Genomic DNA, 25390 nt, shown 5'->3' on the forward strand with positions numbered 1-25390 from the left:
TCAGCTTGTTACCTTTCTAAAGTTTCCCCTAAAAACACATCAGAAGACACTTGGAGATCATTGGAGTTAATATTAAACCATGGGTAGATTATGTTCTGGAGAGTAGAGGTCTGAAATGGGTGTTGGAGCTAAAAGCAGTGTTGGCAGAGACAGTGCTGGGGTAAGTCCATTTCCCTTGTTTTCCTCCAGCTTCCAGAGGTGTTCATTGTGTGGCACGCTGTGCTGGCACAGTGACACTCTTCTCACTGGGGCTTCTGTCATTACATTGCTCTGACTTGCAATTCCCTATCTTCTCTTTCTAGTTACAAAAACTTTGGAATTGCATTTGCCATATCCATATTATCCAGAATAATTTTCTTGCCCTGATAGCCTGAACTTAGCCATATTTATAAAACCGCTTATGCCATGTAAGCTAACACTTTCACAGGTTCTGTAGAATAAAATGTGGACATTTTAGGGAGTGTGATTCTACATGTCATAGAAGATTCAGAAGATGGCTTAGTAGCCAACAAGTCTGTGTTCATTCCCAGCACACCAGTATTCCTGAACTTGGCAGGCAGGCAGGTAGAGATCTCTGAGTTCAAGACCAGCCTGGTTTACATCTAGAGTGAAGGCCAGCAAACACTACAAGTGGGACACTGTATCCAAAAAATAAAAAGGTTATTGTTAATTTCTGAAATTAAATTAAAGGTTATTGTTAATTTCTGAAATTAAATTAAATTAAAGGTTATTGTTAATTTCTGAAAGTTTCTCAGAGAATTCAGACTAAAGAGACAGTGGCTGAAGCTCAGCTGTCCATCTGGAGTAAGGACAGCTAATAACCACAAAGCTGCAGTCTCTGTACTGGGTAACTGAGCAGAGGCTTTCAGTCTGTTTGGAGAAATGAGCTTTGAGAAGACTGAAATTTCTTGGTCTTTAGAACTGGAGGATTTCATGGCTTTAAATTACTTTGCTTCACAGATTCCTGTAAAGTGTTTACATGGATTCAGTGACTTGCTATTCCATCTCCTGGGTATACGTCAGCTATTTAGCCTTGGCCAATGGCCCAGACACCTCACCCCCGTGCTCTGACTGACCCTAGCGTCTGCCATTGTTTGTTACCAACACTGTACACCTGTACTTTCAACTTCTTTTGAGCTCTGTAGCAAAGCAAACAAAAGTGGAACAGCTACATTGAACTGTAATTGATATATCATGTAACCTATCTCACAGCCCAACAAGTTAGATGTTTTCTGTATAGTCACAGATTGTTTTTTCAGTCATCACCTGTAACCAATTTTAGAGTATATTTACCACTCCACAGAAGCCTATATCTACTAGCAAATCAATCATTTCTGCTCAGCTTTTGGACACCACTAATGTTTCTCTCTTTGGTGTTGCTTTGTACAGACATTATATATAAATGAAAAAGTACATTATGTGGCTGACCTTTTTTGCTGAATATGTTTTCTAGATTAACTCATGTTGTGGTATATGGTACTGCTTATTCTCATTGCAAAATGACACTTCATCTTGTATCGTACCACATTTGTTTCTGTACTTACCTATTGATGTTTGAGTTGAGCAAACAGTATTATATTACATAGTTATAGTATGCTATCATGGCAGTAGACACTAGGACAGTGGTTCTCAATCTTCGAACTGAGCAGAAATGCTGCAACCTTTTAATACAGTGCCTCATGTTGTGGTGACCCTCAACCATACAATTATCTTATTGCTATTCCATAACTATAATTTTGCTACTGTTATGAATCATAATATTAAATATCTGATTTGTAGGATGTCTGATATGCATTCCTCAAAGGGGTTGAGACCTACAGGTTGAGAACTGCTGCCTTAGCCTAGTTAAAAAAAAAAGTTAGACAAAAAAACCCTACAACTTATATGTAATGGTGAAAGATTCACGATTGCCCTGCTACAAGACTAGGCATGAGGAAAGGATATTTATCTCCCCACTTCTGCTCAGTGTTGTACTACAAGTTCTAATGGCAGTATGGTGTGCTAAAAAGAAATAAAACATCCAGATTGACGAGAACTCCATTAAATTGTACCTGTTCACAGATGACAGTATTTCATGTATAGAGACTCCTAAGGCATCAACAAAACATGACAACCACTAAAACTAATAGGTGAAGCCAGACATGATGGCACACACCTGTAATCCCAGCTCCTAGGAGGCAGAGGCAGAGGATTGGGAGTCCAGAGACCCTTTCTCAAACAAAGCAAACCTAGTAGTTATGCTGAGTTACGGGACCAAGGAAATAGACAGAAGTCCATTGTAGTCCCACAGACACAATCAGTTAGTTGCATCTCTATATACTAATAAGAAACAACCAAAGTGCTTTTTTAAAAAAAGTTCCATTAATTATAGTATCCAATAGAAATAAAATTTTAGGAATAAATTAAATAAAACCTCCCAAGCAAAGCCATGTACAGAGAGACAAGCACACCCACATTCTGGTTTCAGCTTTGCTTCTTAGCACATATGGTTCTCATAACTTTTCTGACCCTGTTTCCTCTTTAAATGTATGCACGCTGTAGTAGTCCTTGAGAGCATTTGAACATAAAATCACAGTAGGTGTTAAGCAACCAGAGTTCCACTGAGGAGCTGCTCGCCTTCCTGTTCTCTAGTTGAAGCAGTACAGAAGTTTTGCCACAGGATCCAAGGTCTGCTGTTCTACCATGCCTGGGGGAGCCATCGTTCCAGAGACAGTGCTTAGCTTCCCAGTCAGACTGCTCAGTTTAACCCTGAAATAGCCAGAAGGGCGTTCCTTCTTCACGCCAGTGTTTACTCACTCTGAAGAATGTTGCAACCTTCACTCTTCACTTAGTGTTACAAAGTTTTAGTCACATGGTTGAATAACTGGCTGTTCTTTAAAGTTATGTTATATTGAGTACTTCAGTGAATACCATTGAATTTTACTATTTTCTGTAACGTTCTTGTTTAGGGTTTACGGCAGCCAGCTCCTTTTTCTGATGAAATTGAAGTTGACTTTAGTAAGCCCTATGTCAGGGTGACTATGGAAGAAGCCTGCAGGGGAACTCCTTGTAAGTAACTGCTTAACTGTTTTATTCGTTATAGTGTTTAGCATGCTAGTCTGCCTCAGTGTTCTGTTGGAGAGGATAACTTCTTCACTCTATAAAACTGTAAATTGTTTTCCTTGTTATACATTTGTTTCCTGAGTTGTTGGCATACTGATCATGAAACAAAAACAATAACAAAATGTCACAACAATCAGCCTGATGGCTGAGACTGTCACTCACTGGTAGGGTGACTACCTAGCATATTCAAGGACCTGGGTTTGATCCTCCTGGTGGCAGAAAAGAAAAGACAAGAATCTTGCTAGCTCTAGCTGGATTATGGTTTGTTTGCTTTTTTTTTTTTTTTTTTTTTTTTTGTGCTGAAGAAAAATCAAACCTAGAGCCTGGCTCATGGTAGGCAAGTATTCTATATTCAGCTGTATTTCTTGCCCTATGATTATGTCTGTTTTTACAAATATCTAAATAATTAATATTCTGTCATATACTTTTTCTAGCTTCAGAATTTTCTCCACAGTTCTTTCTCATAGTGTCAGTCAACTATAATATTGGTGATTGATAGAAGACAAATATCGCAAGTTGGGAGAGACTCATCACTTAATTTTACCTTTAATGATAATTGTATGCTTGCTTGATTGATTTATTTACCCCCACCCTTTTTGTTTTATTGTTTGTTTGTTTGTTTTTGAGGCAGGGTTTCTTTTTGTATACACTGCTGTTTGAAGTTAGTTGGGGGGGGGGGGCGAGGAGTCCGCTGACATCTGCTAACCTAGGCCTAGTCCTGGAAGCTTCCAGCCTCCGTACAATCTAATCTAGGCCTAGAAGGTTTTCAGCCTCTGAGACTTGCTGCTGAATAAGCTCACCTATTCCTAGTTCTTTCTGATTCTGGCTGGCTGGTTCAACTCAGCTGTTCTAGCTCAAACTCCTCTCCTAACTGGGTTATTCAATCTGGTTTTCTCTCGGCCTCTGGCTTCTGAATCTATCTGTCTCTAAAACTGTCCTGGTAAAACTGTCTCCTTTTCCCTCTCTGTGGTGCTCTACTCTCCTTCTCTACCATACTGCACTCCACAAACTCTACTATACTCCTGTACTGTACGCTCTTCTTCCTGTACTGCCTCTTCCTTAAGTCGCTTCCCTTTCCTCTTCTTATGAGAGTTAGACATATCCTATTCTGTCAAATCTTTCTCTGAGTCATCACTTTTTCTGCCAGTCAATTAGACATGACTTTCAAACATGAGTGTTTCATGTTTAACTTTAGCTTCATTGTTTGGGATTAAAAGTGTGTACTAAAGGCATGTCTGTATCCCAGCCAGAGAGATTAAAAAATGTGTGCTAAGGTCTCAGCCACATCCTAACTAGAAACAGGTTCAAATATCCTGTAACAGTTGAACTGGAACTCGATCTATAGACCAGGCTAGCCTTGGATCCACCTGCCTCTGCCTCCTGAGTGCTGGGATTCAAGGCATGGGCCACCATTCTAGTCTTAATTGTTTGCTTTTTTTGTTGTTGGTTTTTTTGGGGGGTTGGGGGGTTGGTTGGTTGGTTGGTTGGTTTTTCGAGACAGGGTTTCTCTGTGTAGCCCTGGCTGTCCTGGAACTCACTCTGTAGACCAGGCTGACCTTGAACTCAGAAATCCACCTTCCTCTGTCTCCCAAGTGCTGGGATTAAAGGCATGTGCCACCACTGCAATTGTTTGCTTTTTAAAAGATTTGTTTTATTATTTTGAAAGTCCATTTTTTTTATTTATAGGATTAATTTATATCATTAGTGAACAATTTTGCCCAAGTAATTTTTTAGTGAACACTCTGTGTTTGTGTGTGTGTGTGCGTGCATTTTGTATTTGTGGGCACATATGTGTGCATACTGTGTATATGTGGGCATGTGTGCCTCAGAGCACATCTGTAGAAGTCAGGAAACCATGGAGTGAGTTCTTCTACCTTCTCATGGTTCTGAAGATTAAATTCCTGTCACCAGGCTTGTGGACTGTTGGTTTTGGAGATCACCATAAATGAAAGCACACCTGTAATCTCAGCTGGGAGGTAGAGGCAGGAGGATCATTTCAGATCATCTTTGGCTATTATATAGCAAATTTGAGGCCAGACTGAAGTTGAGGCACTATCTCAAAAAGCCATGCACCCTGGCAGAAAAAAATGACTCACCCATTGTCTTAGTTAGGTCTTTACTGCTGTGAACAGACACCATCAGCATGGCAAATCTTGAAAAGGAAATTTAATTGGGGCTGGCTTACAGGTTCAGAGGTTCAGTCCATTTTCATCAAGGTGGGAGCATGGCAGCATCCAGGCAGGCATGATGCAGGCAGAGCTGAGAGTTCTACATTTTCATCTGAAGGCTACTAGTGGAAGATTGGCTTCCAGGCAGCTAGGAAAAGGGTATTAATGCCCACATCCACAGTGGACATACCTATTCTCACAAGGCCACACCTCCTAATAGTGCTACTCCCTGGCTCAAGCATATACAAACTATCACACCCATTAATTCCAGTTCCAGGAACTTGGTACCCTTTCTGGCTCTGTGGGTAATGCAGTACAAGATATATAGACACAGCTGGGTGTGGTGGTACACACCTTTAATCCCAGCACTCAGGAGGTAGAAGCAAGAGGATCTCTGAATTCAATTACAGCCTGGTCTGCAGAGTGAGTTCCAGGAGAGCCAGGGCTAAATAGTGAAACCCTGTCTTGAAAAAAAACTAAAACCAACCAATCAACCAACCAACCAAACAAACAAACAAACAAAGAAAAAACCCCAAGACATATATGCAGATAAAACACACACAAATAAAAGGAACAAAATAGACCACCTACCCACACAAATGAAACATCTCATAAGCATCTGTTGTAAATATAAAGTCATATAGGCAGCCAGGCAGCTAGTCTTTCTTTTTTATAAATCTCCCATTCTTTTTTTACTTCTTTCTAATCTTTTTTTCTGTTCTGATTACTGTGATAAGTATTCTATCTGTTTTGCAAATACAGGGCTGAACTTAGCTCCAGGCAAGCACAAAGAGTGAGAGGTCATTACAACATAATACATTCTCACACATATGCAGTGTGTTTATGAACCTTACCTCTCATCCTTTTCCTGGTTGGCCTGGAACTCTGTAGCTCTGACCAGGCTGACCTGGAACTCAAAGATCCACCTGCCCCTCGACCCCTATCCCCCAGCATTGGGATTAAAGGTGATTGTGGTTTGTTTTGTGTTGAAGTAAATATTTTAAAATGGCCACAGGTAAAGCAGACTATCTAGGCTGCAGCCAGAGGCCACGTGCATGTCACAGCTAGACATAGCCAGCCAGAAACACCAGCCCTGCCACCCACGAGACACCAGTGTTGGAGATGGCTCTGCCAATCGAAGGCTTATATATTTGGTAATGATCAGTAACAAGATGCCCTTACAACCAGAGGTGTAACCCAATATCCAACCTAGATATACCAACTACCTTTGACTGCTACAGACAATCGAACATCAGCCTCCATGTCCCCCTCTCTCTCCCTTAGCTCCTCCTCTTCCTTCTCCTCTTCCTCCTCTACTCCTCCTTTTTCTCTCCTTACTCCTCCCACCTTAGCTCCTCTTACAGTTTTGTTTTTGACAGTGTCTCTCTATGTAGTTCTCTATGGAATTCCCACTATAGACTATGCTGGACTCAAACTCACAGAGATCCCCACCTGCCTCTGCCTCCCAAGTGCTGGGATTAAAATTGCACAGTGATTACTTCTTAATTATGTTTATCTTTGTTTTTTCTAAGTAATGAATAGAAAATAGAGCTAGAAATAATGTCATTCTGACTAGGGGATTCTAAGACGCATTGGCTGTATTATTGTTGGCTGTATGATTATTATAATCCCCAGAGTCCTAAAACAACAACAAAAAAACTAGTCCCTGAGATTATTCTTTTCTGCAAAAAGTATTTAGATATAGCTCATGTGTACAAACTGCCAACAGACAGTTTATGTTTTACATTCAGCCATGGTATAGAACCTGTTGGAGTCAAGAACTTTGTGTACAGCATAATGACCCACATTCAGAATTCATACTTTACTCAAATCTGTTCACAGTTACCCAGAGTGTTATTAGTTTATCCACATATCATCTTGGTAATTTCAAAAACTGAAAACAAATTTGATAGTATGCTGAGGGTGTTACACTGAGGAAGAGCATGGGCTTAGCACTCCTCAGACCGTTGGTTCAATGTCTAGTGACTTACTGATGTTTGATAGACTATCTCGGTAGACAGTGCATTGAAAACTGGGTTTGGCCTGGCTGGGGAAGATATCTGCTTACTTAGCAAGAGTAATGAATCCACCTTATTTATATCCCAGAGAGTGACAGGAGGTTGCTGTTAACAAGCTGAGACAGTTGCCAATCAGGGTGTGGTTTATTGGTGCTTGCTTCCCCCAAGACCTGTGCAACAGTGGCCCCTTCTGACCATTTGGTTAAAATAGCAGCATGTGTATATCAGAGACTGGAAGTGAGGCTTTCCTTCAGACACTGAGGTCAAGGAGTACTTGGAAGGGCCTCTGGAAGGGGAGCTACAGAGGTGTAGGTGTAAGTTGGGTGGGAAAAGGTTCAGCCATGTTTTATTTTGCTGGCAAATAGCCTTCCTCAGTAACATTCTGCTTTCCCACTCCCTAGACAGTGATTATTCCACCAGACCGCCCCTTGCTTTGCCATGGCTATTCTACAATATGTTCATAGCTTTTACAGTCTAGTCTTTGCTTTTTAGGATCAAGTAAAAGGCTGTCATAGGCCCTCAAGTCTTGCTTCAGAAAACCCAGTGTTAGTTTCTTCATGAACTCTCAGATTAAAAAAAAAAAGATGAACTAGTTAAAAAACAACTCACTTATTTTTGTTGTTGTTTGTTTGTTTTCAAGATGGATGGGGTTTTCTCTGTGGCTATCCTGGAACTTACTCTATAAACCCAGGCTAACCTTAAACTCAAGAGATCCTGCTGCCTTTGCCTCCGAAGTGCTGGGATTCAAGGCATGTGCTACCACTGCCTAGCTGATTCTAAACTCATGTTTTGTTTCATTTTGTTTTGTAGATAAATAAACCAAGCTTAAAAAGGAAGGAAGCTAGTTGGCAACTTGAGCTAACCTTTATATTATAGGACAATAGTAAATATATGTCTTTTAACTTCAATAGGACAAAGGTATAGCTCAGTAGTAATACAGGTGCTGGGATCCCTGGGTTTAATTCTTAGCATCAAAAGAAAAAAAAAACATATATCCTGACCCATCCTAGAGGAACCACTACACACAGAGCAGCGGGTAAGAACCCTCTCCTAAAACCTTACACCCCAGAGCTGTAGCTGGGAGCCTGGGGCACTCAGGACCCATCATCAGCCCAAACCCCATCCTCCAGAACACCACTCCCCTTCTACTTCTCCCTTGGTCTTTTTTGCTGGGACAGACTTCTAGCTGGTCTGCTTCTGTGAAGACACCATATCCTGACCCATACTAGAGGAACCACTGCACTCAGAGCAGTGAGTAAGAACCCTCCCCCAAACCAGAAGCCCCAGAGCTGCAGCTAGGAGTCTGGCTCACTCATGACCCATCACCTACCCAAACCCCACCCTTCCGAATACCACTCCCCTTCTTCTTGGTCCTTGTTGCTGAGGCCAACTCCTAGCTGGTCTGCTCCTGTGAAGATACCATATCCTGACCCACTCTAGAGGAACCACTACACTCAGAGCAGCTGAGGAAGCTGGATGCCCAGGAGCTCTAACACCCAGAATCATAGCTCTGCACCCGATCCCACAACACCCAGAGGAAGCTGGGCTTGCAGGAGCTCTAACATGCCCAGGATCATAGGATTTCAGCATCCCAGATGTAGTCTGAGTCCCAGGAACTCTTCCACCCAAGAGCTCAGGATCACAGGAGCACAGAGATAACTGGACTCTGAGGAGTTCTGACACAAGCAAGCAGGACAACAGGAGAGACAGGCTCCAGTCAGAGACAGTGAGGGCAGGTAGCACTAGAGATAACCAGATGGCAAAAGGCAAGCGCAAGAACGTAAGCAATAGAAACTAAGGTTACCTGGCATCATCAGAACCCAGTTCTCCCACCATAGCAACTCCTGGACACCTCATCATACCCGAAAAGTAGGATTCAGATTTAAAATCACTTCTCATGATGATGATAGAGGGCTTTAAGAAGGACATAAATAACTCCCTTAAAGAAATACAGGAGAACACAAGTAAACAGGTAGAAGCCCTTAAAGAGGAAACACAAAAATCCCTTAAGGAATTGCAAGTAAACACAACCAAACAGGTGAAGGAATTAAACAAGACCATCTAGGATCTAAAAATGGAAGTAGAAACAATAAAGAACTCTCAAAGAGAGTTCTACCCTGGAGATAGAAAACCTAGGAAAGAGATCAGGAGTCATAGACGCAAGCATCACCAACAGAATACAGAAGCTAGAAAAGAGAATCTCAGGTGCAGAAGATATCATGGAAAACATTGATACAGCTGTCAAAGAAAATGCAAAATGCAAAAAAGCTCCTAACTCAAAACATCCAGGAAATCCAGGACACAATGAGAAGACCAAACCTAAGGATAATAGGTATAGATGAGAATGAAGATTCCTAGCTTAAAGGGCCAGTAAATATCTTCAACAAAAATTATAGAGGAAAACTTTCCTAACCTAAAGAAAGAGATGCCCATGAACATACAAGAAGCCTACAGAACTCCAAATAGACTAGACCAGAAAAGAAATTCCTCCTGTCACATAATAAGCAAAACATCAAAAGCATAAAACAAAGAAAAAAATATCAAAAGCAGCAAAGGAAAAAGGTCAAGTAACATATAAAGGCAGACTTATAAGAATTACACCAGACTACTCACCAGAGACTATAAAAGCCAGAAGATCCTGGACTGATATCATACAGACCCTAAGAGAACACAAATGCCAGCCCAGACTACTATACCCAGCAAAACTCTCAATCACTATAGATAGAGAGCAAGATATTCCATGACAAACCCAAATTTACACAATATCTTCCCACAAATCCAGCTCTACAAAGGATAATAGATGGAAAACTCCAACACAAGGAGGGAAACTACAACCTAGAAAAAGCAAGAAAGTAATCTTCCAACAAACCCAAAAGAAGATAGCTACACAAACATAATTTCACCTCTAATAACAAAAATAACAAGAAGCAACAATCACTTTTCCTTAATATCTCTTAATATCAATGGACTCAATTCTCCAATAAAAAGATGTAGACTAACAGACTGGACCCAGAATTTTGCTGCATACAGGAAATGCACCTCAGTGACAAAGACAGACACCACCTCAGGGCAAAAGGCTAGAAAACAATTTTCCAAGCAAATGGTCCCAAGAAATAAGCTGGAGTAGCTATTTTAATATTGAATAAAATCAACTTTCAACCAAAAGTTATCAAAAAAGATAAGGAAGACACTTCATATTCATCAAAGGAAAAAATCTACCAAGATGAACTCTCAATTCTGAATATCTATGCTCCAAATGCAAGGGCACCCACATTCATAAAAGAAACCTTACTAAAGCTCAAAGCACACCTCACACAATAATAGGGGGGGACTTCAATACCTTACTCTCAGAAATGGACAGATCATGGAAACACAAGCTAAACAGAGACACAGTGAAACTAACAAGTTATGAACCAAATTGATTTTTTTTTTTTTTTTGATTTTTCAAGACAGGGTTTCTCTGTGTAGCCCTGGCTGTCCTGGAACTCACTCTGTAGACTAGCCTGGCTTCGAACTCAGAAATCCGCCTGCCTCTGCCTCCCAAGTGCTGGGATCAAAGGCGTGCGCCACCACCACCCAGCAAACCAAATGGATTTAACAAGTATCTATAGAACATTTCATTCTAAAACAAAAGAACATACCTTTTTCTCAGCATCTCATGATACTTTCTCCAAAATAGACCATATAATTGGTCACAAAACAGGCCTCAACAGATACAAAAAGATTAAAATAATCCCTTGCATCTTATCAGATCACTATGGACTAAGGCTGGTCTTCAATAATAACAAAAACAATGGAAAGCCCACATACATGTGGAAACTGAATACTCAATGGAAATACACGTGGAAACACTCTACTCAATGACTTGGTCAGGGAAGAAATAAAGAAATTAAAGACTTTTTAGAATTTAATAAAAATGAAGGTTCGTCATACCAAAACTTATGGGACACAATGAAAACAATGCTAAGAAGAAAACTCATAGCTCTAAGTGTCTACAAAAAGAAACTGGAGAGTATATGCTAGCAACTTGAGAGCACACCTGAAAGCTCTACAACAAAAAGAATCAAATACTCCCAAGAAGAGTAGACAGCAGGAAATAATCAAACTCAGGGCTGAAGTCAACCAAGTAGTAACAAAAAGAACTATACAACGTATCAACAAAACTAGGAGCTGGTTCTTTGAGAAAATCAACAAGATAGATAAACCCTTAGCCAGACTAACCAGAGGGCACAGACACAGTATCCAAATTAATAAAATCAGAACTGAAAAGGGAGACATAACAGAAACTGAGGAAATTTAAAAAAAAAAAAAAAATTAGATCCTACTACAAAAGCCTATACTCAACAACACTGGAAAATCTGGATGAAATGGACAATTTTCTAGACAGATACCAGGTACCAAAGTTAAATCAGGAGCGGATAAACCATCTAAACAGTCCCATAACCCCTAAAGAAATAGCAGCAGTCATTAAAAGTCTCCCCACCAAAAAAGAAAAAAAAAAAAAAAAAAAAAAAGGACCAGATGGTTTCAGTGCAGAATTCTATCAGACCTTCAAGGAAGACCTAATACCAATTCTCTTCATACTATTCTACAAAGTAGAAACAGAAGGAACACTACCCAATTTGTTATATGAAGCTACAATTAGACTCATACCTAAACCACACAAAGACACAAAGAAAACTTCAGACCAATCTCCCTTATGAATATCGATGCAAAAATACTCAATGAAATTCTCACAAACCGAATCCAAGAACACATCAAAACAATCATCCATCATGATCAAGTAAGCTTTCTCCCAGGAATACAGGGATGGTTCAATATGTGGAAACCCATCAACGTAATCCACTATATAAACAAACTCAAAGAAAAAAAGACACATGATTATCTCACTAGATGCTGAGAAAGCATTTGACAAAATTTAACATCCCTTCATGGTAAAAGTCCTGGAAAGATCAGGAATTCAAGGTTCATACCTAAACATAGTAAAAGAAATATACAGCAAGCTAATAGCCAACATCAAACTAAATGGAGAGAAACTTGAAGCAATCCCACTAAATCAGGGACTAGACAAAGCTGCCCACGCTCTCCCTACCTATTCATTATTGTACTGGAAGGCCTAGCCAGAGCAATTAGACAACAAAAGGAAGTCAAAGGGATACAGGTAGGAAAGAAAGAAGTCAAAATATCACTGTTTGTAGATGATATGATAGTATACTTAAGTGATCCCAAAACTCCCACCAAAGAACTCTTAAACCTGATAATCAACTTCAGCAAAGTGGCTGGATATAAAATTAATTCAAACAAATTAGTAGCCTTCCTCTACTAAAAGGATAAACAGGCTGAGAAAGAAATTAGGGAAATGACATCCTTCACAATAGTCACAAATAATATAAAATACTTTGGTGTGATTCTAACCAAGCAAGTGAAAGATCTGTATGACAAGAACTTCAAGTCTCTGAAGAAAGAAATCGAAGAAGATCTCAGAAGATGGAAAGATGTCCCGTACTCATAGATTGGCAGGATTAATAAAGTAAAAATGTCCATTTCACTGAAAGCAATCTACAGATTCAATGCAATCCCCATCAAAATTCCAACTCAATTCTTCATAGAGATAGAAAGAGCAATGTGCAAATTCATTCAGAATAACAAAAAACCCAGGATAGTGAAAACTATTCTCAACAATAAAAGAACCTTTGGGGTAATCACCATCCCTGACCTAAAGCTGTACTACAGAGCAGTAGTGATAAAAACTGCATGGTATTGGTACAGAGACAGGCAGGAAGATCAATGGAATAGAATTGAAGACCCCAAAATGAACTCACACACCTATGGTCACTTGATCTTTGACAAAGGAGCTAAAACTGTCCAGTGGGGAAAGGACAGCATTTTCAACAAATGGTGCTAGTTCAACTGGAGGTCAGCATGTAGAAGAATGCAAATTGATCTATTCTTATCTCCTTGTACAAAGCTCAAGTTCAAGTGGATAAAGGACCTTCACATAAAACCAGATACACTGAAACTAATAGAAGAGAAGGTGGGGAAGAGCCTCGAATACTTGGACACAGGGGAAAAGTTCCTGAACAGAACACCAATGGCTTATGCTCTAAAATCAAGAATTGACAAATGGGACCTCATAAAATTACAAAGCTTCTGTAAAGCAGAGGACACTGTCAATAGGACTAAACAGCAACCAAAAGATTGGGAAAAGATCTTTACCAATCCTACATCCGATAGAGGGCTAATATCCAATATATACAAAGAACTCAAGAAATTAGACTCCAGACAACCAAATAACCCTATTAAAAATGGGGTACAGAGCTAAACAAAGAATTCTCAACTGAGGAAACGTGAATGGCCGAGAAGCACCTAAAGATATGTTCAACATCCTTAGTCATCAGGGAAATGCAAATCAAAACAACCCTGTGTTTACATCTCACACCAGTCAGAATGGCTAAGATCAAAAAGTCAGGTGATAGCAGATGCTGTCGAGGATGTGGAGAAAGAAAATACACATCAAAAAGTCACTCCTCCATTGTTGGTGGGATTGCAAACTGATACAACCACTCTGCAAATCAGTCTGGCGGTTCCTCAGAAAATTGGACATAGCATTACTGGAGGACCCAGCTATACCACTCCTGGGCATATACCCAGAAGTTGCCCCAACATAGAACAAGGACACATGCTCAACTATGTTCACAGCAGCCTTATTTATAATCGCTAGAAGCTGGAAAGAACCCAGATGACCTTCAGCAGAGGAATGGTTACAGAAATGTACATTTACATAATGGAGTATTACTCAGCTATTAAAAACAATGAATTCATGAAATTCTTAGGCAAATGGATGGAACTAGAAAATATCCCAAGTGAGGTAACCCAATCACAGAAGAACATACATGGTATGCACTCACTGATAAGTGAATATTAGTGCAAAAAGCTCAGAATACCCAAGGTACAACTCACAGACCACATGAAGCTCATGAATAAGGAAGACCAAAGTATAGGTGCTTTGGTCCTTCTTGGAAGGAGTAACAAAATACTCATGGGAGCAAATAGGGAGACAAAGTGTGAGACAGAAACTGAAGGAGGGGCCGTCCAGAGACTGCTCCACCTGGGTATCCATCCCATGTGCAGTCACCAAAGGCAGATGCTGATGTGGATGCCAGGAAGTGCATGCTGACAGGAGACTGATATAGCTGTCTCCTTAGAGATCTGCCAGAGCCTGATATATACAGAGGCAGATGCTCACAGCTAACCAGTGAACTGATCATGGGGTTCCCAATGGAGGAGTTAGAAGATTGAAGTAGCTGAAAGACTTTGCAGCCCCATGGGGAGAGCAACAATACTAACCAACCAGAGCTCCCAGGGTCTAAACCACCAGCCTGGAAGCACATAGGGAGGGACCCATGACCCCAGCTGTATATGTAGGGGAGGATGGCCTTGTCTGGCATAGGTGGGAGAGGAGGTCCTTGGTCTAGTGAAGGCTGGATGCCCCAGTGTGGGGGAATTCGAGGGCGGGGAGGTAGGAGTGGGTGGGTGGGTGGGGGTACATTGTCATAAAAGCAGGAGGAGGGGGGATGGGATGGGAGTTTCTGGGTGGCGGGGGGAATGGGGATAACATCTGAAATGTAAATAAAATAACCAATATAAATTAATTTAAAAAAGAAGAGGAAGAGGAAGAGGAAGAGGAAGAGGAAGAAGAAGAAGAAGAAGAAGAAGAAGAAGAAGAAGAAGAAGAAGAAAAGAAGGAAGAAGAAGGAAGAAGAAGGAAGAAGAAGGAAGAAGAAGGAAGAAGAAGGAAGAAGAAGAAGAAAAACAGGTGGTGGCAGCACATGACTTTAATGTCAACACTCTGGAGCCAGAGTCTGGAGGATCTCTGTGAGTTCAAGGCCAGCCAGAGCTACACAGAGAAAAACCATCTCAAAGGAAGGAAGAAACACATTTATTATTTTTCATTTTATTGGTCTGTTTTCCTTTATTCTAAAATACTGGGCCAGCAAGATTGGCTTAATAGATAAAGGAGCTTGCTGCCAAGCCCGACAGCCTGAATTTAGTTCCCAGAACCCACATGGTGGCTCCTGCAAGTTGTCCTCTGTTCTCTACATGTCACCCTGGCATGCTTGCATATGCTTGCTCTTTGTCTCTTTTTCTTTTATACACATATACACATACTAGATAAAAGCAAAAATGTCAGTAAAAATGTGTTTCCTGTATTATAACATGATGTGGCATCCACAGAGCACTTAAAGAACAGAGTGAGAAGCCTTCCTCTTAGCCTGCCTCCCAGCACTCAGGGCTCTTAACAGCAACCAGGACGGTCAGCTTCTTGTGGACATCTACTTAGTTTATAGCTCCTGCACCATGTCCTGGGTGAAGTGTTGTCCCCACACCTTTGCTATTGCAAACAATGCCACAGTGAGAGGATATCCGAAAGACAGTGTCCTAGAGTGACAATGGCCAGCTCAAAGGAGCCAAGCATTTGCCATTTGTCTTGTGATAAAGGTTGCTGAATTGTATTCCTAATAGCAACATATGATTTTTCAGTTTAAACATTACATGTTTATGGATAAAGCTATTTTAAAAATCCAAATCTCTTTTATTTAAAAAAAAGATTCATTTGTTTTTATTTATATGAGTACACTGTAGCTGTCTGTAGACACACACCAGAAGAATATATCAGATCCCATTACAAATGGTTGTAATTACCATGTGGTTGCTGGGAATTGAACTCAGGACCTCTGAAAGACCAGTCAGTGCTCCTAACCACTGAGCCAGCCCAGATCTTGACAACATTTCCTCTTCCCTGATCCACAGCCCTTAAGAGGCTTTTTTTGGTTTGTTTTGGTTTAGTTTTGTGTTTTGGAGACAGGTTTTCTCTGTGTAGCCTTTGCTGTCCTGATCTTATTGAGACCAAGCTGGCCTCAAACTCAAAGAGATCTGCCTGCCTCTGCCTTCTGGGATTAAAGGTGTGTGCTTTTAATTGGCAGTAATCATGCCCTGGATAACCCTCATTGACTGAGATGCTACTGTGCAAAGCTTACAGCCCCTGGGACAAGGGGGAGAAGTATGTCTCCAGGCTTCGATTCTGTCCATCAGATGGGACTCTGGCCCTTCTTTCTTTAAGAGGTGGCCATGTTCCTCTTGTTGCTTGCTGTCTGCTGCTACTGTGAACTAGTTCCTCCTTTAGTGTCCTTAGGCGCACGGGATTTCTCATTTGAAACAGTGAGCAATGTCCGTGTTTCTTTGACCTTGGAATTGGTCTCATACACCTGCAGATAATTTCCTGGCTTTTCATAGGCACTAAAAATAACTCAACAGACAGTTCTTTTTTATTCTAATTAATGGAAAAAGGAAAAGTCCTAAAATATTTATATTTCATTTTCAAGTACGTCATGTATCTGAGAAGTGTTTTCCCATGCTTACTTGCTAGGAGGGAGAGATGCTTCCAGAGGTCCTGTTATCTGCTCTGACTATATTCACCCTCCGTCTTCTCCAGCCAAAGCCTCCAGATCATTTATTACTTTCAGGCAGCAGTGGGGTGAATTTCCTTTGTTTGGGTTTTTGTTTTCTTTTGTTTTTGAGACAGGGTCTCCCTGTGTAGCGCTGGTTGGCCTGGAAGTTGCTATGTAGACCAGGCTGATTTGAAATCAGAGATCTGCTTGTTTCTGCTGGTATTAAATATATGCTTCACCATGCCTGGCTAGGATTTATTTTCAAAGCAAAGTGTTACTTATTAGTACTCAAGGCAAGCTGGAAATGAGAGTGCTAGCCGTCAGTGGAGTTATATAGTATTTAAACAAACCTGCAGTGTCATAAATTTCAGGGGAGGGTTTAGGAGCTGGAGAGATGATGTAGTGGTTATAAACCCAGTTTGGTTCCCAGCACCCACGGTGGGCAGATCAGAGTCACCTATGAGTCTGGCTCCAGGCAGTCGGTGTCTCAGGGATAGGTACTTGGATTTGCATGCATATACGTCCTCCATACACATATTAAAAGTTCATCTTTTTTTAAGGCAAGGATTTTGAAGTTTAGGATATGTATTCATTGACTATATATTTAATATCTAAGGTAGCATTAAGGAAAAAATACTCAGTCCATATAAAAACATTGACTGCAGTCTAAATTCCAGATACCAAAGATAGAAATTGCCACCCTTACTAAGGGAATAATACCTCAGTCTTTGAACCTTTTGTGTTTGGTTCAGGTAATCCTCTGTACAGTTTGTTAGACTATAAAACAATTAGTAAAATGGCTTATGTGTGTATTTACTTTTTATATATATATATATAAGTAGGTACTGAACTTAGGGTCTTATTCAAGGCCTCCACTATATATACATATATGAGATGTACATTGAGATATACATATGTACATGTATATGTGTATACATATATATATGTGTATATGTGTGTGTATGTATGTATGTATCTCAATAGGGTTATATACCAAATTCTTTTTTTATTTTTTATTTTGAGACAGGCTCTTACTACATTGTCCAGACTGACCTTGACTTATTCTTAGTCCAGGCTTGCCTTGAATTTGATAATCTTCCTGCCTCTGCTTCCAAACTGGCTGGGATTAAAGTCTGTGTCAGCAGGCCTGGCCCTAGAGAACATCTAACAAGAGAGGCTCCTTTAGAATGAAAGTTACACAGTGCTGTTTGAATTTGTCAGGTGTGAGGAATTGAGTTAATATGTTTTTGTAATGAGTTCTTTTGTTTGGATTTAGGTGAGCGGCCTGTGAGAGTTTATGCGGATGGAATATTTGACTTATTTCACTCTGGTCATGCCCGAGCTCTGATGCAAGCAAAGAACCTTTTCCCTAATACGTATCTAATTGTGGGAGGTAAGAAACCATCTGTTGACTTTAGGTGTTGTCGAGAAAGAGTAATCTTCCTCTTGTTTGTGTGATGTGACAGCATTGACCCAGGTCTCCTTTACTAAAGGAGTGATGTGTCTGCCTCAGACTGTCTGTATGGGACAGCTTAGCAGCAGGCTCACTGAGGAGAGGTTCATAGCTAAGGCACTACAGTTATATGCACTTAGAGAGCAGCACTGAGCCAGTTGTCTACTTAAAAACACTGGTTCTGGACTTTGACTCATCAGTTTTGAATCAACAGAAGAAAAGTCTGCCAAGCAACTGTTATATGGTCAAGTCCAATCTTATAAAATGAAAATAGGACAAAAACATTAAAATTTTTATTTTATGTATGTGGGTAGGTTTTTTGCTTGTTCATGTGTGTTTCTGTACTACATGTGTGCCTGGTGCCCAGGGAGACTAGAAGAAGATATCAGATCCCATGGGACTGGAGTTACAGATGGTCGTGAGCCACCATTTGGGTGCTGGGAATCAAACTCAGGTAGTTTATAAGAGCAGCCAGTGCTCTTAGCTGCTGAGAGATCTCTCCAGCTCCAATAAAACATTTTTTAAAGCCGGGCAATGGTGGCACGCCTTTGATCCCAGCACTTGGGAGGCAGAGGCAGGCAGATTTCTGAGTTCAAGGCCAGCCTGGTCTACAGAGTGAGTTCCAGGACAGCCAGGGCTACACAGAGAAACCCTGTCTCAAAACCAAACAAAAAAGAAATCCATTTTTTAAAAACTTCACTGGTGTTTATTTCAAAGTCAAGATCTGAGTTCCGTATTTTGCCCTTTTCAAAAGTGTGAGCTTACTGTAGCAACTGTTACTCCTGAAGGCTAGTCTTAAATTAGGAAGAATATTGTTACCCAGGCTGAAGTACACAGAGAAGATTCTTCTCCATATTGGATGGGGGTGGGGTAGGCATTGTCACAGGCCTAAAAAGTAGGAAATGGGAAGGGTTAGACAGGGGACCTTGACCTTCAACTGTGTGATGCTGTGACCCCTAGTCTGCAGTGATGAGCTAACGCACAACTTCAAGGGCTTCACTGTGATGAACGAGAATGAGCGCTATGATGCGGTACAGCACTGTCGCTACGTGGATGAGGTGGTGAGGAATGCCCCCTGGACTCTGACACCTGAGTTCCTGGCAGAGCACCGGGTAAGAGACTGCTCACAGCACTCATTTCTAGTTCCAGCATCCTCTCAGTGTTTGGGGGAGAAGGCTGGTTTTCTATTTGTCATGCTTTATTTATGTTTTCTATGTAAGTTTTATATAGAGACGATGACTGTGTTACTACTTATAACAGTGGCCGTCGCTGACATTTACGTGAGGTCTGGTGGTTTACAAGCACCTTTATAGTCATTATGTTCTAGTTGCTCCCCACAGCTGCCCTGTGGGGATAGTTAGTTATTATTTCCATTTACGCATGGAGAACAAGGTGCAGAGAGACTGAGTAGCGTGTTCCAGGTTACTCTGTTACAGGACTTAAATGAACTTGTGTAACTATACAACGTTTTCCCCACTCAGTAGGTATGTCCTCCCTTTATGGCGTGGCAGTCTCTAGAATATCCGTAGTCCTAGCCATACACACAGAGTTTCTCTCTCTGGGTTAGTAAGATGGCTCAGCAGGGACAGGCACTTGGTGCCTGGCTTGATGAACCTAAAGTTGAGCCCTGAACCCACATGCTGGGTCAGGTGAACTTACTCTTGCAAGTTGTCCCCTGGCTTACATACACAAATGTATGAACAAATGAACACATACAAAATAAAGGTGAAAAGTTATGTTTATATTCGAAAACCAAGGGACTGGAGCAGAAAGACCACAAGCTCAAGGCCAGCTTGAGCTACATAATAAAGACCTTGTCTCAGAAACAGGTCAGAGAGAAGGCTTAGCAGTAAAGAGTACTTGTGATCTTTTAAAAGACCAGAATTTGTTCCCAACACCCACATGGTGTGGCTTTCGATAGCTTATAATTTCAGCTTCAAGGGTTCCAGTGTCTTCTAGGCTCCAAAGGCACGGGTACATACGTGTATATGCACATACAAATAATAAAGTAAAATCTTTAAAAGGGGCTGGAGAGATGATTCTGTGATTAAGAGCACTTTCTGTTCTAGCACAGAACCTGGATTGGTTCCCAACCCCCACGTGGTCATTCATAAGAGTGTAAAGCCAGTCCCAGAAGATCCAGCACCTGACCTCCATGGACTCCATGGACACAGACACACATGTGTTGCACAAACATACACCAGGCAATACACTCATGCACATACAAAATATAAAAACAAAATCTTTTTTAAAACAAACAAAAAAATTAATTTAAAAGAGAAAAGCTTCACATTTTAGGAAATAGCACACATTTTCTTATGTTGTTAAGTTGACTTTCAGCTTTGATTTGGGGCTAGGAATTGTGTGCAATCAAAAACCAATGGTGTTTCCTACTCTTATTCAAGAAGTAAATTATTATTTTAAAACTCCCAGGGGCCTTTGAATTCTCCCTCATAAAGCATGCCTCTACAAAGGTGGGCTTTAAAGAGATGGATTTATGATACCAGTCAGAGGCCCTCAAGCTTGACAAGCCAGTGTACAGTTGTCACTGCTCTGCATGGTGTGGGGATTGCTGCAGGAGAGTTGTTCAGTGCAGCCGCAAGAAGCAGTAAATCTCAACCATGCAACTTGCTTCCAGCTAAGTCTTGTCTTTGCTGTCCTATCAACTAGTTCATTGGTCATGGAGGTGTTCTGGGGGAATAGGTTTGGTAGGGTCGTAGTTACATTAGCAAAGGCTTATGGGCTTTCCAGAAGGAGTCAGTAAGTGAGTTTTCAGCCTTCCTAGTCTTGTGACGTGTGTGTGCAGCAGTACAGTCATAGACACTCCTTCATAGCTTTAGGTCTCGCATTTTGGTAGAATAAATGTATCTGTTCTGGTAAAAGGACTTTAGTTGTTATTTTTAAATTCCCCCTTTCTCAGGAGCTAAGAGAATAAGCAGTTAATTAAACAGTAACCAAATCGTTCATGGTTTTAGAAGCCTTTATGTGGCCCATTGTTAGAGACCTGGGAGGACAGGGTGATTCCCTTCTTTCTGGATTCTGGCTACTAGAAACCCCCTGTCCCTTTGACTACAGCATGCCAACTATACAAAGGGAAGGCGGCACTTCTCTTAGGCCAGGAAGAAGTAGCTAGAGAGGAAACTAGCAGATTTCCTGTGTTTGCCATAAGCTATAAGTGATTAGGTTGGTAGTTTCAGAGCAGACTGTAGAATGTATGAACTAAACAAAAAGTACAGAGAAAAGGTTGTTCTGAGGCATGGTCCCTGCCCAATTTCCCTTTTTCTGAGCTCAAAAATATTTACAGGTGTTTTCTAAATGGCAGTTATTCTGGGGTTTAAAATGATGTTTTCTTATTTTCAGATTGATTTTGTCGCCCATGACGATATCCCCTATTCTTCTGCAGGAAGTGATGATGTGTATAAACACATCAAGGAGGCAGGTGAGTGAGTTTATGCCCAGCTTCACTATATAGGGTCTTGGGCAACTACAGAGATTCCCATGGCACTGCTTAAAGTGGAAAATGTGATTCTGAGAAATTTAACATTTTTCTGGTCAAACTTGGACAACATTATAAGTGAGCATAGCCTCAACATCTGTTGATTTTTGGTTTAAACATCTCTTTAATTTTTTTTAATTTTAGGACAAATTTTCTATTTTTCTTATTGCTAGGACAATGTTGTGCCTCCTTCTAGTCTTTCATTCAGTCCCCCGGGTACCACGGTCTCTAGAGTTCATCTATAGGAATAGCAGAGTTCCTTTTTTTTTTTTTTATTCCTAAAAAGATTAAATTCTGTCTTGGAACTCATTGTGAAGACCTGACTGGCTTTGAACTTACAGAGATCCATTTGCCTCTGCTTCTGATGTGGCAGGACATCACATTGTCTGTCTGTCTGTCTGTCTGTCTGTGTTTTCCCTTAGGCATGTTTGCCCCCACACAGAGGACAGAAGGTATCTCCACATCAGACATCATCACCCGCATTGTCCGTGACTATGATGTGTATGCAAGACGGAACCTACAGAGGGGCTACACTGCCAAGGAGCTCAATGTCAGCTTTATCAACGTGAGTTGCACCCTCCTCTCATAGCCCCCACTCTGTAGGACACGTGCTGTTTCTCACGCTGTCTGCTCTGAGCTCGCTTTTCAGTGTGCTCTGCAATTATCATTCTCCAAAGCTAACTCACACCAGACACTTTACAAAGAGTATAGTACAAAGGCAGTTTCTACCCTCATAATCTAATATCGTAATATCTATGTATTGATACAAAGACAGGCAAACAAAGCCAGGCATGGTGGGTGGCACCTTTAACCCCAGTGTTCAGAAGGCAGAAGCAGGCAGATCTCTGTGTGTTCCAGGCTAGCTAGGGCTGCACAGAGAGATCCTGTCTTTAAAAAAGTGGGGGCAAGGAAAGACATACAAATCAATTTAACAAAAGAATGTATAATTATGCATGCCTATAATCCCAGCACAGATGCATCTGTTCTAGTAAAAGGACTGGAGGCAAGAGGATCAGAATTTTGAGGCCAGTCTTAGTGACATGACACTCTGTCTGAAAATAACAACAAAAGTATAAATTATATAGAACACTATATTAAACAAAGAGTAGCTCTTAACTTTTTGGTTGGTTTTTGCTTTTTTTTTAATTATGTGTTTTTTGAGAATAAGATGAAAACTATGGATCTTTCCCTGTGACTGATGATGCACAGCATTTTATATATATAGTTTTCTCACATGAGCTATTTAGCAAGTCCTGTCTCAAAAAAAAAAAAAAAAAAAAAAAAAAAAAAAAAAAAAAAAAAAAAAAACATGCAGGTACTTTTGATTAATATTGGCTCTTAGAAAAGATATAAATTGTATATGTAAATAATACTTCAATAAAGTTGATTTAAACAGAGCAAACCTACTAGTTATATTGTATGCAATAATTATTTACCCAAACCCTTCACTTGCTCTCAGCTCTATGAAAAGCTATTATATAATAGCTATTTATTATTAAATAAAAGCTATTATGAGATAAACCAGAATAGGGCTTAGTGGTTCATTCCATTATCCCACAATTTGGAAAGCAAAGGCAGGAAGATTGCTTCAAATTGAAGGTTTCAGGTCAGCCAGGGCTACATAGGAGACCCTGTCTCAAAACCCAGTCAAACTAGAAAAGGGAACGTAGGTGAGCCAAGTGTGCAACCCTACAGTCCCCAGAATGTAGATGGCGGAGTCAGGAGGGTTACAAATGTGAGGCTAATCTAAGCTACATAGCAAGACTGTCTCATAAAACAAATGCAGAAGCTGGAGAGAGGGCTCAGTGGTTAAGAGCACTGGCTGCTCTTCCAGAGGTCCAAGTTCTATTCCCAGCAACCACATAGCCGCTTACAGCCATCTGTAACTCAGGTGCCATGGCATCCAATCAGCTCTCCTGGATTCTGAAACTGCAAGTGTGTGGTGCACAGACAACAACAACAGAGCCACCTGCACACATAAAAGAAATTAAAGGGGAAAAACAGAACCAAATGACTCTTCTTCCTTCTCTTGCTCTCTCTCCCTCCCTTTACCTTGTGCAACCAAGAGGAGCATGCTGTTTCACTAAGCCGTACTCAGTGGCCTCTTCCTTCCTTCCTTATGATACAGAAATTACAAAACTACCCTTTTTTTTTTTTTTTTTTTTTTTTTTTTTTTTGGATTGTTTTGTGTTTTTAATCAATGCTCAAGTTATAGCCCAGGCTGACTTGGAACTTGTGATCCTCCTACCTTGGCTTTCTGAGTACTGGGATTACCTGGCAAGTGCCAGCATGCTGAGACAATATAATACTTTACATTTGACTAAATATCACTTCTTCTCCATTAGAGCATTTATACCGTTTCACACTCACGTTTAGGGATGTTGGCAGGACTGACTTTTTGCCATTTTGCAAATGAGCAAGCAGATCTGTAACTTATAAAAGGCAGAGCATGGGCTGAGAGTATGGCTTGGTTGCTATACAAGTAATGACCAAAGTTCTGACCCCAGCACCCAGGTCAAAAGCTCGGTGTGGCTGCACATCCTTAAGACAGGAGGGTCCCTGGGCCCTGTCGGCCAGCTCACCTAGGAGGACTGCTGAGCTCCAGGCTCAGCGAGAGACCCCGTCTCAGAAAAGTCAGAGGAGAATGATTAATGAAAGAAGACACCTGATGTTGACCTGCCTGCACACACACACACACACATACACACACACACACACACACACATACATGTACATGCACACACATGCATACACACAATAAAGTCAGTTTATCTAAAATCATGGAATAAGCTCATGATGGGTAATCCAAAATCATAAATTAAGGATGTAGTATTTCCATTTTGACTCTGGCATGTTGGCTACTTCTTGGAAGTGCTGTGTGAGGATCTTGTGTATGCACTCTGTTATCTGAAAGAGCCATTGGCTATATCTCTATTTCATTATATTAGATTTATCTTGAAATCCTTGACTTCCTTTGGTTGCATGCTAATCTATTTCTGCCCTCACTGTTATAGTTTTCAATGTTAGAATTATCACACTTTCATATAAGGCTGTCCAGAGGCTATCATTCCTGTTATTATGCTGAATAAACAGAGCAGATTAAGCAAAGCAGAATTTTAAATTTTGAAAACAGTAGCCAAATTTTTCTTTCTTTTATGGTAGGTAAAATTAAGTTGGGTATTTTTTTAAATTAAAATTATTATTTTTTAAAATTATATGTAATCTGTGCTTATGTGCATATGAGTGCAGGTGCCTGTGGGGGCCAGAGATCTCTTGGGAGGGAGCTGGACATACAGGTAGGTGTGAGCCATCTGAAGTTCATGCTGTCAGTCAAACTCAGGTTCTCCGGTATTGCAGGATGTCTCAACCTCCAAGCCATTGCTCCAGCCTGGGTATTATTTCTTAAAAATCATTTGTTTCATGTTCCAGGAGAAGAAATACCACTTGCAAGAACGAGTTGATAAAGTAAAGAAGAAAGTGAAAGATGTGGAGGAAAAATCAAAAGAGTTTGTGCAGAAGGTGGAAGAAAAGAGCATCGACCTCATCCAGAAGTGGGAGGAGAAGTCCCGAGAGTTCATTGGAAGTTTCCTGGAAATGTTTGGTCCAGAAGGAGCACTGGTGGGAGCCTTTCTTCCTGGCACTTGAGGGAATATCAGGGAAAGGGCTGCTTTTGTTTCTGCTGTACTGGCAGTTGAACCCAGGGC

The 25390-nt window shown here is 40.7% G+C and overlaps 1 protein-coding gene across 3 annotated transcripts in view; it reads left to right on the forward strand.

Moving 5' to 3' along the window:
* The window catches only part of Pcyt1a (phosphate cytidylyltransferase 1A, choline), a 54125-nt gene that overhangs the window by 24044 nt on the left and 4691 nt on the right, over positions 1–25390 (forward strand). For all 3 annotated transcript variants that reach the window (XM_034515101.2, XM_076942799.1, XM_034515102.2), the window contains 6 exons: positions 2949–3048; positions 18014–18130; positions 19151–19302; positions 21551–21629; positions 22109–22251; positions 25116–25304. In XM_034515101.2, coding sequence (XP_034370992.1) covers positions 2949–3048; positions 18014–18130; positions 19151–19302; positions 21551–21629; positions 22109–22251; positions 25116–25304 — 780 coding nt within the window. The remainder of the gene's footprint in view (positions 1–2948; positions 3049–18013; positions 18131–19150; positions 19303–21550; positions 21630–22108; positions 22252–25115; positions 25305–25390) is intronic.

This window comes from Arvicanthis niloticus, chromosome 12 (assembly GCF_011762505.2).
Source record: "Arvicanthis niloticus isolate mArvNil1 chromosome 12, mArvNil1.pat.X, whole genome shotgun sequence".
Lineage (NCBI taxonomy): Eukaryota > Metazoa > Chordata > Mammalia > Rodentia > Muridae > Arvicanthis > Arvicanthis niloticus.